A 16,072-nucleotide genomic window follows, 5' to 3' on the forward strand; every position below is an offset into this window, starting at 1 on the left:
GGAGAAGAAAGGAGAATAAGAAGAGCAAAAGGAGAAGCAAGACTACTACGATAGCTACGTCACCCACCCTAAGACCTCTACAGACACACCTGCCAAAGCCAAACATCAAAAAGGAGAAACGAAATAAGAAGAAAGAAAGAGAAAGAAAGAAAGAAAGGTGCGAAGGTGCAGCTGGGTGGCTCAGTTGGTTAAGCATCTGCCTTCAGCTCAGGGCATGATCTCAGGGTCCTGGGATCGAGCCCCGCATCAGGCTCCCTGCTCAGTGGGGCATCTGATTCTCCTTTTTCCCCCTTTTCCCTCCACTCATGCTTGCCCACTTTCTCACAAATAATTTTTTTAAAAATGAAGACGAAAGAAAAAAGATAGCAAATAGGCAGACGGATGGATACATGGATGGACAGATGAACAGGTGGAAAGTGCTCCGGTTGAGAAACCCAGATCTAGAGCGTGCTGGCTGTGTGCCAGCCACAGTGCTAAACGTGGGGTGCCTACATCAGTCGTCTCAGTCACCCCCTGAGGTGGATACTACTGTCATCTCCGTTATATGGATGGGGGTATTGAGGCTCAGAGAGGTGTGGTGATTTGCTCAGGCCGCATGCTCAGGACTTAGGTGTTGGCATTCATGTGCAGGCTGGCAGCTCCCACGCCTCTCTTCTAGGAGGTTCCTCCTAATTTTAGGGCTGGGCAGGCTGAGATCTGTGAAACCTGGCCTCACCTCACTTGGCCCCCTCCCATCTGCTACCAGTGCTCCTTGTTTTACCTTTTGAATACCCCTGTGACCTTTCTCCTTCCATGTCTCTCCATCCCACCTCGGTGTGGGTCCTCTTGCTTCTCCAGTGCCCACTGCCCTCCTGCTTCCACCCTCCACGTGGCAGCAGCCAGAGAGCTCCCCGCCAAACTACAAATTCGAGCCCATCCTCCCACTTTATAACTTTATGGTGCATGGGATCATCCTGAGGGTTTTGCTGAAACGCAGATTCCCTTGGTAGGTCTGGGGCAGGGCCTGAGACCCTGCGTTTCTAAAAAGCGCTCTGAGTCCACAGCGATGCCAGTCTACAGACTGCACTTGGAGTGACAAGGCAGTAGAAAAATGATTTTCTAAATGTAGGAAACCCCAGAGGAGCAGCAGCCTTGCACGACATGGGCTGCTTAGGGTAATCAGGATTTGTCTGTGATGGGCTACAGCAGGGTGTCTCAAAATTCTGGCCCCAAGGCCCACTCTTCCCCCTCTCAGCCTATTTTTGTACATAAAGTTTTATTGAAACACAGGATCTCCCCCCATCTCTGTACATTTACATATTATCTGGGGCTCCCTTGGCACCACAGTGCCCAAGTGGCCGTGACAGAGACCACATAAAGCCTGAAATATCTACCACACTGACCTTTACAGAAAAAGCTGTCCGCTGTTAGAGCATCTTCCAGATGCTCCTGGAAGGCTGTGTACTCGGACTCCTGGACATCTGGACAGGGTTGAATGAAGGCTTAAAAACACACACACCAGAGCCATCCCTGCAGCTGACAGGTCTCAGGCTGGGTTCCAGGGAAGTGGCTCCAGGCACGCGGGGAAGACTGGCCATGGTTTAGGGTACAGAGCACATCGCCTGGTCCGGGAGACCTTGCAGCACCCTAGCCAGCGAGGGAGCACAGGCCTTGATCCCCATGTGCCCGGTAAGGAAATCACCCCAGTGGCCCAGGGCTCTGAGTGGGGGCGTGGGCTCCACAGCTGGTTTGTGTTAGGGTTTGGATGGGAACCTGGGTCTCCTGACTTTTCTGCCCAAGGCTCCTACCTCCGAGACACCCTGCACGGAGGCCCCTGTGGCTGGGTATCTGCCTGGAGGGGGGTTGGTTAACAAAAAGAAGTTTGGTTGGGAGGATGTGGGCCGCCATCTGCCCTGGGCTGGCCGCCTCTCCGAGCCACATTCCAGAGGCTGGGAAAGAGGACATTCCTCCTCCCTTGCACAGGCTGCCTTGACCCCTTACATCCAAATAAGTGGGTTAATGGAAGCTAAGCCTGAGCCCTGGACTGGAGGTCTGAGGGAGTTTATGGGTTGCCTGAGAAAACAAATTCTGTCAAATGAATCTAAGTTTCCTACTTTCGTACAGTAAAAAAAAAAAAAAAAAGAAAGAAAGAAAAGGAAAAAGACCAATGATCCCAAAGGAAAAAAATCTAATAGACTGAATATTGCAGGATGGGGGTCAGGGATAGAGTGGGGGTGCAGGACAGTCCCATGGTATGTGCCAGGCACTGGACTAAGCAGTTTGCACACACTATCTCATGTAATGCAGGTGAGTTATTGTTATGCTGGTTTTGCACAGGAGAACCAGTGCCCCCACCCAGTGTCTGGCTCTGTGAAAGGGGCTCCTCGGTGAAGGGGCTCGGTAGATGTTAAGAGCTTGATTGCATGAGGCACAGAGACGTGGAGTGGCCTGTTCAAGGTCACACAGTGGGGAAGAGCTGGAGCTGGCATTTGAACCTAGATCTGTGTGACTGCAGAGGGGCTTAGTGGCCCAGAGTGACCTACTGCTCCCCCAAACCATGCACTGCAGATGAGAGGCTCAGGACTCCCCCAGACCTCCTGTCTCAACCCTGCGGCTGCAGCACAGAGCACAGAGCCCTGGACTAGGGGAGCCCGGTGGGTGAGCTGAGCCCTCCACTGCCTCCACCTCCTTCCCAACTGAGTTCCAGCTTCTGAGTGAGGCTGCTGAGGCTCCTCCCATGGGGTGACCCCCTGGGCCAATCCCGCAGCGACCCGCCCAGCCTGGGTGAGCCAGGCTGCACCCTGCCTCAGGAGCCTCTTTCCCCCTGCTTCTTGGGCTTTGTGGGAGCAGAACGGTTAATACCCCTGGGGCCTACGGGAGAGGGGATGCTTCTAGGGCTCAAGGTGCCCCTCACAGCTCAGGGGCTGGGAGAGAGAGGAGGAAAGAGAGAGATAGACAGACAGACATCACTCACCCCGGTCTAGGAAAGATGGGAAAGGGGGATGATGACTTTCCTGTGGCTCTTTCCAGGGTGTGTTTGTAGGAGAAATGCGCGCACACACGCGTGCACATACTTGCTTTGGGAAGCAGGATGCTGCACCGGTGCTCATCGTGTGGCTCTAAGGATGTGTGTGTGTGTGTGTGTGTGTGTGTGTGTGTGTGTGTGTCTCTGTGTGCCGGGCAGTGGAGGGGCTCCTCCCGGGCCTGCCCCCAGTCACCTCACCTCTGCTCTGCATTTGGTGGGAGTAACTAGCATCCCCTTTTTACTAGAAAGGCTCAGAGACCCTAGGACACTTGCTAAGGTCAACCAGCTTGGGCCAGGATTTAAACAGACTCAGGCAGGCTGGTGCCAACGACCGTCCTCTTTTTAACCAAACACCCCGTGGCGTGTATTAATCCGTCCTGGGGGCAAGTGTCATTGAGCACCAACCAATTGGTCCATATATGCAAAGCCCTCTGCAAAGTGCCTGGTGCACAGTGAGCACTATTTCAAGTGTTGGCTGTTCAGTATTATTCTTATTATTCTTATTATTCTTCTTATTATTACTATGTGCCAAGCACCGATTGGTATAGACACTGGGGATTCAGCAGTGAGCAAAATAAAAGTCCTTCCTCACTTTGAGCTAACTTTCTGGTTGGGGAGATGAATAACATAAATGAATAAAACACATAGTGTGTCACCTGGTGTAAGGGCTATAGAGAAAATAAAGCAGTGGTTTGGGCAGTTGGGAGTGCTGGCCAGTTTGGGGGTGGCTGCTTGAAAGGAAATGGTCAGAGAAGGCCCTTCTGGGCATTCTAGCCGCACCCCGAAGGAGGTGAGAGAATGAGCCATGTGGACATCTGGGGAAGGAGCATCCAGGCAGAGGGGACGGTACAAAGGCCCTGTGGTGGGAGTGTGTGGGTTTGATGTGGGTGCGTGGGATACACCATCTCTGGCAGTAAGTGGGTGGGTGACTGCAAAGGGAGATGGAGCTGTTTGGGACACTCATTCTGTGTGTGTGTGGGGGGGGGGTGTGCGCGTGCACCGGAGCAGGTGCGTGCATGTACATTTGCATATAACAGGTGCCTTGAGTCTGAGGGATCCTGAGCTTGGGACCGTGTTCAGCTTGCCCGGACCTTCCCACCTTGGAAGGCTGCGTGTGCTCAGACCTTCCTCCCTGCCTTCCTTCCTCCCTGGGGTCTGGATTCCCCGGGGCATGGTGGGAGGAGGGCACAGCTCTGGGCTGTGCCATCAGAATACCAGGTTTTCAACCCTGTGATGAGCCAGTTGCTCCTTCCTCAGGCTCCTTTCGGGAAACCCAAAGCACGTCTCAAAAAAAAAAAAAAAAAGTCTTTTACCTTTTTACCTTCTGGTAGGTGTTGGGGATGAACTTAATCCCTTTACCCTCCCTGGGGCTTCCCTGCCGAGACAGCCACCCTGACTTACAGCACCAAGTCCCTGGCTGTGGTCCTTAACCCATTTCCTTCCCTTGGAGACTTTCAATGTTTGCCTGTCTCTGCATCCCTCGCACCAGTGGTTCCTGACCATGACTGCACTTTGAAATGCTCAGGGAGCTCTGCTGACCTGATACACAGACCGATGAAATCAGAACCTCTCGGGAGAGGGGCCCAGGCATCTATCTTTTTAAAAACCCTCTTGGTGATCCTAACATGCAGCCAAATCCGGTGTGCCCAGGTGGCTCAGTGAGTTGAGCATCCAACCTTTGATCTCAACTCAGGCCTTGATCTCTGGGTTATGAGTTCAAGCCCCACGTCGGGCTCCATGCTGGGTGTGGAGCCTACTCAAAAAAAAAATAAAAATTAACATGCAGCCAAATTCAAGAAACAATACCCTTTACTGTCAGATGGTATTTTTTTCTTTAATTGGCTTTCTCCCATTTAAAAAAAAAAAAGCAAAAACTAAAGTTATTTTAAAAGGAAGCTTAAATTTGGTAGGGTTATGGGAATATTTTCCTTTCTGACCCCAGTGAAGAGAGAGGAATTTATCATACTCCTCACTTCTTGGCACATCCTGTTTGTAAAAAGCCCTTTGCTTATTTTTCGTTTCCTTCCTTTTATCCCCCTACTTTATGCTCACTCCCTTTCTCCCCTGGACGACATTCCCATAGACGACTGTTTTAATTGTTGGACATGGATCCCTTAGTTGAGATGTATTCTTTCAAAATGTATAAGGCTGTTGTAGGTGCAGGGATTTTAATTTTCTCAAAAGGGATCCTGTAATATAGCTCATTCTGTTTTCCTTCTTTGCTCATCCTGCATGGTTTTAAAGATCCGGCCTTGGTTCCATCCACCCCTAACCCTTGGCACCTGACAGCCACCAAAATCCTCTGCAGGGCCCACTTGCTGTCTTCTTCTCGTCCTTCTCTGTGGCCAAGGGCACCCACTGCCAGCTCACTGCCCACTCCAAGTGATACTGCACTCAACATCCTCGACATGGATGTTCCTAGTGGTCTTGCGATACGACAGTGTATACCCAGGAGTGGATGTACTCGGGTATGTGCATCGCCCTCGTAGACTTGGGGCTCTTCTCTCAGGGCACATTATGGAATCTGGGGTCCCGGAACCAGGCTGACCTGGAGCTTGGTGGGCCAGGCTGGCACTTGGAGCCTCTGTTGGCACCAAGCAGGTCCTTAGCTTCCTTGTGGGCATGAAGTCAAGGTTACTGTGTGTGCAGGCCACTTGGTCTCTGCCTCTCAGCCTTTGCAGGTGTCGTTCCTCAAACTTCTGGAGGCTGTGTCATTGCACATGGGGCTCCTGAAGCTTTAGAGGCTGGTAAGACCGGGGTGGGGGTTGGGGTGGCTAGGCAGGAGCTGCCCCCAAGACAGAATGAATGGGTGTGTGTGTGTACATGTGTGAGTGTGTGTGGCTTTTTTCTCCCTTCCAACGAAAAGGACCCTGGCGTGAGTGACAGAGCCTGGACACGAGGTTGTGGGGAACAGTCTCAGCAGAGTACATTCACCTGGGCATATTTGCTTTGGGTATGAGTCATCGGCCGGTTCTAGAGTGGCCAATTCTGGAAAACCCCTACTGTTCTGGAACATCCACAGGCAGGCCTGCTCAAGAAACGCCCATAGGAGACAGGAGGTGGTGACTTGGAGAAACAACCACCAATCAGCCCCAGCACTGCCCCCACCCCCTCAACACCACCAGATGCCAGCCTCCGGAAGATGGGAGGTAGACGACTTCACAGGGGACTCCACCCCTTCACATCCTCATTTGGGCTGTAACTGCCCGCCCCCGCTCCCCAGCCCCCCTCCACTCTCTCACCTGCTGGATCTGTGTACCTGGGGGACAGTGTGATGTGGGGTTTCCCAACTCTACTCGCTCCTGGGCCACCCTCCCAATATTACCATATCCACGTGGGCCACCCTCCCAATATTACCATATCCACGAGCCCCCGGGGCTAGTATTTGTATTTCTCTGTAACTCCAGTCCCTGACAAATGCTTAAAACCACGATCCTTCAAACTGTATTTCTATCCCTTGTTTAATTGGAGACCCAATAGCACTTGCCTTCACTGGAGGGATACAGAGAAGGATATAGAGAAGGAAAGCAGAGCAAAGCTGTTAAAAGGTAGCTACAGCCTGTTGCCGGCAGAAACCTCTGGGTTCCACCCACCAGGCTTGTGGCTGTGTCCCTGTCCCTCCACTGTGCTCACGAGGGACTTCCCCAAGAACTGAGATGAACTCGTATCAGATGCCCCTCCTGTGGCCCCATCCCCTGCCAGCGTCCTGTACACTAAACACACCCCCTAAGTCTTTTTTTTTTAATTTTATTTATTTATTCATGAGACACACAGAGAGAGAGGCAGAGACACAGGCAGAGGGAGAAGCAGGCTCCCTGCAGGGAGCCCGATGCAGGACTCGATCCCAGGACCCTGGGATCACGCCCTGAGCGGAAGGTAGACACTCAATCACTAAGCCACCCAGGTGTTCCGTCTTTTTTTTTTAAACCGAGAGAGGGTGGCAGCAGGAACTTGAATTTCTGTGATGTTGAAGAAAGCGCTTGCAGCTGTAGGAAGCACTTGTCAGTGCTAAGAAACACGTGTTGGGTACAAAAAATGTTTGTTGCACAAAGGAGCGGATGAATGAGTGAAGTCGCCACTAGAATGTGAGCTCCCCCGGGACAGGGTTTTTTCCATCTTTTGTGTTCATTGTGGCGTCCCCTTCCTAGAAGTGCTCTGCACCCAATGTGTCCTCGGTGAACGTTTGAGAAGGCAACGTGTGAATGAATGAAACCCTAAATAGAGTGAATTGAAGAGGCGATTGAGCCTGTGAATGAGTGTCAACACCATCCCTAGACCCGAGGGACAGGCCTTATGTCAAGTTTCAGGCCACTAGGGAGGCTGGCCAAGCTCTGAGCTGGGGACCAGGGGATGGAGGGAGCAAATAGGAAAGAGCAAGACAAGCACAGCCTTGGCACACTGGCCCGGAGCATCTCAACCCTCAAGGTTTCCTTAGCAGCAGACGAGCGTGCTGGGAGCTGCCTTCACAGGCTGAGGCTGAGGCAGGCCTGGCAGGTCCCACCAGCCGCCAGACCCTCTGTGATGTCCTCCTTAACCCCACGCCGCCAACAGGCCACAGATGCGTAGATGGGAGACGGAGGGGCTGTTTTCTGCACGGGGCAGTGTGATGCCAAGAAGCTTTTTTCATCTCTAGAAGTCTTGGTTTTCTTCTGTATCAGGTTGGGGTTGTGCTTCCTGAGATCTGCATCTGTGGCAGCTCCTCCCCACCCCTCCACACACAAAAGGGCATGTATTTCTAAGGAAAAATCCCTACAGCTCCTAAGAGAGATATCCAGCCCTCCCTCCCCCACTGGAGTGTTTACATGGCAGCTCACGTGCTGAGCGCAGAACATTCTCATAGGATAATGTTTAACCAACATGTGGTCGGCGCCACTCTGGTTCTGGGTGGCTCACTGAGGACCAGGTGAGGAGCCTTCCTCCTCCCGGGGTTTGAAGGAGGCCCAGCAGCCCCCCACCCCTTCCCATAGCCCTATAGGGAGAGGGCATCCTGCTGTTACCTTGAAATAGCAAAATGCTCTCTTTCTAGACTTTTTCCCCTCCCTAAGCTAATAGGGAAGCCAGGACTTTAAATCTTTTGGGGAAAATAATTTTTTTTTTAAAGCAATGTATTGGTGCCCATAGAATATGAGCTCCACCCAGCTAAAATAGTCATCCCAGTACTGTTAGGATTTGTGAATGTTTCCTAGCTCCCAAATAGATGAAAAACAATGTGAATGTAATGTCCCAGAAGGCAGGGACTAGGTCTCATACTCGCAATCCCACCCCATTCAGGAGCCCTGGCATTTTTGTGTGTGAGCAATTTTCCCTGATAATCGAAATCAGGGATGAACCCTGACCATATAAAGTCCAGGGCCACACTATTCCCAAACCTCAGTTGTGGATAAGGACCATGGAGGAGCTAGCTAAGCATCCAGACTCCCAGATCCCACTGTGATCCATTCATTCATTTATTCACCCATTCTATGACTTTATTGAATTCCTACCATGAATAGAGTTGATAGATTTAGCAGAAAAAAAATGCAAAAAAAAGAAGAAAAATGCAAAAAAAAAAAAAAAGAAAAAGAAAAATGCAAGATGCCCAGTTAAGCTTGAATTTCAGAGCAACGACAATTTTTTTTTTTTTAGGTATGTCTCGTGCAGTAGCTGACATGTACACTTAAAAGGCGCTTTGTTGTCGATCCAAAATTCACACTAAACTGGGTGTGCTGTGTTTTATCTGGCAGCCCTCAATCTGCACTGAGCACCGTTCCTGGCGACGGGGATGCCACAGGGACAAAACAGAGCCCCCGACTTCTTGGAGGGCACATACTAGTGAGGGAGATGGACAGACAGCTAGCAGAAGGAGGGATGTGGGAGGTCCCGGGGCAGGGTGCCACCTGGGGGCTGGTCAGGAAGGGAGAACATGGAACCTCGCCACTGGAAGGGGGGTTGGCACAGCCCACGCACAAGGAGTCTTCTGGAAGGCGAGGGGCACCATGAGAACTAGACCCGGTCACATGGTGGTAGGGAGGGAGAGTGGACGTCAGCCACAGTGGGGTGACGTGTGCGGGGTACTCTCAATTCTGGTGCGCTTGTGGTCAGCCGGGTGCGGGATCGGGGTCCCTCGGGTCACGGACTGCGCCAGGGCGCCGGTTCTTCATTAGTCCTCTCGTGCTTTTGTTTTTTATTGTGGGAGATTTCAAACATACAGAAGTAAAGAGCATCCTTGTGTAAAAGACCCCCAGGCACCCAACATGAACATCACCATTTTGCCAATCTTTTCTCATGATTGACCTTTTTCTGGCTTTAGCTTTATTTGCTCTCGAAAGTGTACAGCCTGATGAGTTCTGATAAAGATTGTCCACCCATGTTTACACCTAGGAAGCCTCCACCCAGATTAAGATATAGAATGTTCCCGGTCCCCAGCAGGCTCTCTCCTGTCCCTTCCTGGGATCGGTACTTCCATCAATTGTATGGCATTATATTGGGGGAAATACTACATGGAAATAGAAAATTTTGAGTCTCTCTCTTTCTCCTCTTCCTCCTTCCTTCCTTCCTTTCTTCTTTCCCAGTTTATTTGCTGATCTAGTTACTATAAAGGTAAATTTTGGATTATAAAAACATCTAGAACAATCTAGATTAAGTCAGATTGAAGTGGATTCAGAGATGAGCTGTCACTTTGGATTATCGTGTTACTCTTACAGGCCTTTCTCCTCCTCCTCCTGTCCCTCCCTCTGAATACTAACTGGCTGACTCCAGTGGATGTTGGAAATTGGAAACACAACCAGCCTTGGTACCTGCCCCTCTCCGGTGTTCACAGCGTCCTGGCTGACCAGAGGGGCTCCAGCTGCTTTCCTGAGGTTGCTTTAGGAAGAGTGCAACACCCCATGCCCCCCGCCACCTACCAGGTCAAGGTTGGGGAAGTCCTCACTGACGCATCCAACCCGGAGGCTGCCCCTTCTGTGACACACCCCACATGTTCCCCACAGACGCTGCAGGAGATCTTCCAGGCGGAGAATACCATCATGCTTCTGGAAAGGTCCATCATGGCCAAGGAGTGCCCGCTGAAGGTGGCGCAGACGAGGCTGGAATGCCGGACCCGGCGTCCCAATGTGGAGCTGTGCAAGGACATCCCACAATTCAAGTGAGTGGGGGAGCTCAGGACGGGGCGGCGTGGGTCTCCAGAGCTCCCGGGAAACCTGAAAACTGGGCCTCTCCCCTCTCCCCAATCAGGACAAGTGGCCCCACAGCTCAGCAGGACACTGGGCAGGGTTCTGGGGTTCTGGGGTCCCCTCCATGGCCTCCCCTACCTTGTGCTCCGGGACCCCCTTGGTCTCCAGCACTCTCTCTTGTAAAGTTCTCCGAGTACCCTGGAAAAGCTTAATCCCGCCCATCCCAATTTGTGAAGGAGGGGCTGCGTCTATTAGCCAAGGGTCTCCTCATCAGAGGCGGGGGAAGCTCATTGCAGGCCCAGAGCAGGGCTTTGTGAGCCTGGAGTAGGGGTCTGGAATGGGATGAGGGCCAGGCAAAGCAGGAACAGGCCATCAGATGTGGGAATTTGTGTGCCCTCCACGTTAGGGGCACTGTATCAGCCACCTGTTGCTGCATAACAAATGCCCCACGACTCAGGGGCTTGTCCTCATCCTAAGCTAGATGTGTGCAGATGGGAAGAGAGCCGGAGTAAAGAGAGGAAGAATATTGTAAGAGAAAATGCTGGATGGCTCCAGGTGATGGCGTTTGATGTTTGCACAGCCTCGTTGCTGCCAGATAATCACTCAGGAAACGGAAAAGCTGGGTGTGTGTGTGGGCAGGGAGTGGGCAGGGAATGTGACCCCAGGCTTTGAACTGGAAGGCCTGGCTACCTACTCCGCAGCCTGCTGCTGCCCGGAAGCTCTTCGCCCCTGGAAGTGGGTGCAGGGTCCAGGGTACCACCCCAGCTGGGCTGGAAGGGGGTCTAGGTCCCTGTTGAGGACTTGGGGGAAGCTCTCCCCATCCCTCCTGCACTGCCCCCACTTTTTAGATGCTTAGGTTGGGTTCCAGCACCCTGTGGGGCCGAGGGCTCTCTGATGACCCACCCGAGGGGTGATCATCACTTACACAGAACAGGGCTTTTGGGGACTAGATTTGTCCTTGAGGACCTCCTACTCTAGAACAAGCTCCCCACCTCCTCGTCCACCAGCTGTGCCTCTGAAAGGGGTAGACGAGGAGCATGGATGGGCCATGTTTGCCTAAGGAGCCCCAGGCAGTGTGGGTGCACGCACACGTGTGTCTGTGCGTGTCTGTGTGTATGCACGAGTGTATTGGGAACTGAGCAGAGAACTGGACTCAAGCCGTCTGCCTTCTCCAGCAGCTGAACTGCCCTGGCTTTGCATTACCTCCCTCACCTCCCAATCCCTCCTTTCCCACCTCTGGGCCTTCTTTCCTGTTTCTTCTACAGGTAACCCCTCCCCCTCTGACCCTCCCTCATGGGTCAGGTCCTATCCATGCCCATTCCCGAAAATGAACACCCATTTAAATTTACATTTAAATTAATTAACAGAAATAAATGTTAAAACTCAGCTCCTTATATCCACAAACCACATCTCACGTGGGTGGCGAGAGGCTGCCATGTTGGACAGCACAGAATGTTCCTGAGGCTTCGGAATGTTCTGGTGGACAGTGCTGGGCTAGAGCCCCAAGGAGCAGAGGGGTTCCAGGCTGCTCTGTGACCTCTCTCTAGCCCAGGCTTCCTTCCAGGAAGCCCACCCTGATAGCCAACTCAAGCCCTTCCAGTAGCGTGTCCCTAGGCCTGAGCACAGCCCTGCCACCAAGCTGCCATCACAGCTCATGTGGCATATCATTCATTCCCTAAGGCTGCTGTAACAAGTCAGCAGAGACCAAGTGGCTTGAACAACATTCCTTGATTCCCTCACACTTTGGGAGGCCAACTGTCTGAAATCCGGGTGTTGGCAGGGCTGGTTCCTGCCGAGGTCCTGAGGAGAGGCTGCACCGTGCCTCCTCCTGGCTTCTGGTGTTGCCAGCCATGCTTGGCGCCCTTGGCGTGGAGTGGCCTCACCACTTGGTCTCTGCAGCCTTCTTCCCATGTGTCCCTCCATGTCTCATATCTCCCCCTCCTTCCTGTTATAAGGAGCCCAGTCATTGGAGTTAGGGCCCATCCTAAATACAGGACGATCTCATCCCGAGATCCTTCACTTAAATACGCCTATGAAGACCCTATTTCCAAATAACATCACATTCACAGGCCCTGCCAGTTTGGACTTGGACACATCTTTGGGGGTCACTGTTCAATTCACTCGATCTGGATATTGTGATAACCTCCTAACCCCTCTCCTGCCTGTGCTCTAGTCCCCTTCCAATCTCATCTTTACACAGCAGCCTGGAGACTTGTCCAAAATGTGAGTCACCCCACCCCATTAAGCCCCCAGTGGCTTCTCCTTGCACTGAGAACAAAATCCAGGCCTCCCAGCTTTGGATTTGGCATCTATCCTTTACTCTAGAACTATGCTGTCTGTCCACTTGGGTAGCCAGCTTCCAGCTGTGTATGGCTCTCCCACTTACATTTCAATGATTAAAAATTAAATACCATTAAAAATAAGTTCCTCCGTGATCTCTCTGCATCACAGGTGCTTACGCGCCCTGTGTGGCCAGTGGTATGCAGAATGGGCAGTGCAGGTATAGAACGTTTCCAACATTGTAGAGTCCTGTCCCATGGCACAGCTATAGCATACTCTCCCCTCCTGGGCTTCACGCAGCCAGCTGGTTCTCATCTTTTATTCTCACATCAAAAGTTCCCTCTCCAGGGGGGCCTTTCCTGGTGCCTTTGGGAGTTTCCTTAAGGAGAAGGTAGGGTGAAGAGGTAGGACAGGGAAGCTCAGATTCAGTCCGATCCCACTGGAGAGACTGGAGCATGCTTGCACCATGGAGCTGTCTGTTCCCACCTTGAGGCAAGGGATGGCCTCCTGTCCCCCTATGTTGGTGAGCCGTCAGCTTCTCTGGAGAATTGTGGACCTATGAGCAGCCAACACACGTGCCTCAGCCAGAAAGGGGGACCAAGTTATCAGAGTTGCTTTTTTTTAATGGAACAAAATACATACAACATAAAATTTAGTATTAGTGATATTTCGTACATTCACAGTGGTGTGCAGCCACCCCTACCATCTAGCTCCAGAACATCTTCATTTATTCCACCCAAAAGGAAACCCCAGAGCCACCTCCCCCCAGCCCCTGCCAACCACTCACTTTCCTGTCTCTATGGATTTACCTATTTTGGCATTTCATGTAGATTGTACAATATATAACCTTTTGTGACTGGTTTCTTTTCACTCGGCACGAGTCTTCAAGGGTCATCATACTGTTGCGGGTGGCTGTGCTTTATTTGTTTTTATTATGGCTGAACGATATCCCATCGTATGGATAGACCACCCATTGTTTATCCATTCATCTGGTTGAAGGATGTAGGGATTATTTTCACCTTTTAACTCTTGTGATTAGTGCTGCACCAGGATTTGTACAAGTATTTGTTTGAGTGTCTGTTAGCAGTTCTTGGGGGTATATACCCAGGAGCGGAATTGCTGGGTCATGTGGCTAAGTCTACATTTAACGTACTGAGGAGCTGCCAGATTGTTGCCCTAAACAGCCTGTTTCTCCCTTTGTGCTCACACCCCTCAGCGGCTCCCCCATCTCCCTGCTGTACCTCTGTCTTCCCTCGTCCATCTTGCTCACAGCTGCCTCTGGTGCTGGGCACAGTTCCTGGCACCTAGCAGGCACATCTGTGCTGAGCAGCTCGGTAAACTGTGCCTTCTTTTCTGCTCCTGCCCCAGGCTTGTGAATGAGGTGTTCACCATTGATGACACCTTACAGACCCTCAGGCTGAGACTGCGGGAGACGCAGGACACGCTGCAGCTGCTGGTAATGACCAAGTGCCGGCTGGAGCACGAGCTGGCCATCAAAGCCAACACCCTCTGCATCGACAAAGAGAAGTGCATGAGCATGCGCAAGACCTTCCCCTGCACGCCGCGCCTGGTGGGCTACACCTGAGCCACTGCCGGCCTGGCCCCGCCCCAGCATCCTGCTCTGCACCCGATCCCTGTGCAGCATAGAAATGGAAAAGGCAGAAAAACAAAATAAAGTGTCATTTTTCTCCCTCTCCTCCTATCATGGAAAAAAAAACCCCAAATTATATAAATATATATATTAAGAGCCAAATAAACATGCCCAAACCAAAGATCCTGGAGCTCATTCCTTGCTGCAGAACTAGCCTCATGGCAGATCCTGGGAGGAGACCAACTTCATGGGGGATGGAGCATCGCGAGGTTCTTAGCATCCGCAGGAATGGAAGGGGGCATATTTTTTTTTTTTTGAAACCTGTTTGTCCATTTAGGAGCATAGTACAGACCACAGGATCCATAGATTAGACGCTGGAGCTGAGAGTCCAGAGCCCAGCTGTCACCTAGGAGCTGTGTGGCTTTGCACGGGTTCCCAACCTGATGAGCACCCTCATCTATAAAATGAGGTCAGTCCCAGGCAGAGGCGACTGCCTGCTGTGGGGGGCAGAAAAAGCTAGGATTCATAGCCAGAAGTCCTGGGTTTGAATCCCAGCTTTGCTATGTGGGGTGGTTTTTGTTTTGTTTTGTTTTTTAATTTATTTTGAGAGAAGAGCACAGAGAGTACAAATGATGGGGAAGGGCAGAGGGAGAGGGAGAAGCAGGCTCCCCACTGTGCAGGGAGCCCAATGGGGGGCTCAGTCCCAGAACCCTGGGATCATGACCCGAGCCAAAGGCAGACTCTTAACCGACTGAGCCACCCAGGCACCTCAATGTGGGGTGTTTTTGAAATTGCTTAGGAGGCAAAGGAGACAAAATTAGTTCTGAGGGTCAAGGAAAATCTCTATTTTGATGTGACATTGCCTGAAAACATTTTTTTTTTTGCCTGAAAACATTAAATGTAGAAATGCACCACTACCCAGCAGTTGTACTCCTAGGTATATAACCAGGAGCACTGAAAACAGATACTCAAAAAGACACTGGTACACGGACATTCATAGCAGCGCTACACACAATAGCTAAACAGTGAAAACCCAAGCGTCTATAAATGAATGAAAAAACAAAAAACAAAACTTGGGGATTAGACACAAGTGGAGACACATCGCAGATGTGCTGAATGCCATAGAATCACTCACTTTAAGGGGTGAATTTTGTGTTACGTGAAAGTCACCTCAATCAAACAAAAGGACAAAAAGTCCTCTTGGATCTGAGTCTTGAACGGCAAGGAGGTGGAGACAGAGGAGGGTGGGCTTTTTGTCCTGAGGTCAGTGTTTCCAAGACTTCATCATACACATCAGTGCTTCCCAGAGTTTAACGTGCATGCGCAGATCACCTGCAGACCTCGTTCAAACACAGATTCTGAGTCATGGGGTCTGAGGCCGAGCCTGGGGTTCTTAAGTTCTGACAAGCTCCCAGGTGCTGCTGAGAGCCCAGGGACCATCCTGGGAGGAATTGTAACACCTCCACCTGGTCTGCTGTGATCCAGCACCACCTTTACTGTTATTTACTCCATCTTCTAGATTTTTGCACTTTAAAACAAAAACAACTTAGATCTGGGATCCCTGGGTGGCTCAGCAGTTTGGCACCTGCCTTCGGACTGGGGCATGATCCTGGGATCCTGGAATCGAGTCCCGCATCGGGCTCCCTATGAGGGGTCTGCTTCTCCCTCTGCCTGTGTCTCTGCGTCTCTCTCTGTGTCTCTGTCTCTCTCTCTCTCTCTGTGACTCTCATGAATGAATAAATAAAAATCTTTAAAAAAAACTTAGATCTATTTTTTAAATTATGTTATTTATTTATTCATGAGGGGCACAAAGAGAAAGGGAGGCAGAGACACAGGCAGTGGGAGAAGCGGGCTCCCTACGGAGAGCCCAATGCAGGACTCAATCCCAGGACTCTGGAATCATGCCCTGAGCCAAATGCAGATGCTCAACCACTGAGCCACACAGGTGCCCCAACTTAGATCTATTTTAAAGGCAAATCTGTAGCGGGACTGCAGACAGGAACCTGTGCCCAGGGTTGCACAAAGCATATTACTAACGATGTCTGG

At 51.3% G+C, this 16,072-nt stretch overlaps 1 protein-coding gene across 2 annotated transcripts in view; it reads left to right on the forward strand.

Annotated features, from left to right (window-relative positions):
* Positions 1-14,207, forward strand: part of TEKT5 (tektin 5) — a 39,803-nt gene extending 25,596 nt beyond the window's left edge. The window contains exons 6-8 of one of the 2 annotated variants that reach the window (XM_038540392.1): positions 9,688-9,891; positions 9,973-10,127; positions 13,804-14,207. In XM_038540392.1, coding sequence (XP_038396320.1) covers positions 9,688-9,891; positions 9,973-10,127; positions 13,804-14,020 — 576 coding nt within the window. In that variant the 3' untranslated portion in view covers positions 14,021-14,207. The remainder of the gene's footprint in view (positions 1-9,687; positions 9,892-9,972; positions 10,128-13,803) is intronic. The other variant, XM_038540393.1, reaches the window with a different exon arrangement.
* Positions 14,208-16,072: the final 1,865 nt, after the last annotated feature.

This window comes from Canis lupus, chromosome 6 (assembly GCF_011100685.1).
Source record: "Canis lupus familiaris isolate Mischka breed German Shepherd chromosome 6, alternate assembly UU_Cfam_GSD_1.0, whole genome shotgun sequence".
Lineage (NCBI taxonomy): Eukaryota > Metazoa > Chordata > Mammalia > Carnivora > Canidae > Canis > Canis lupus.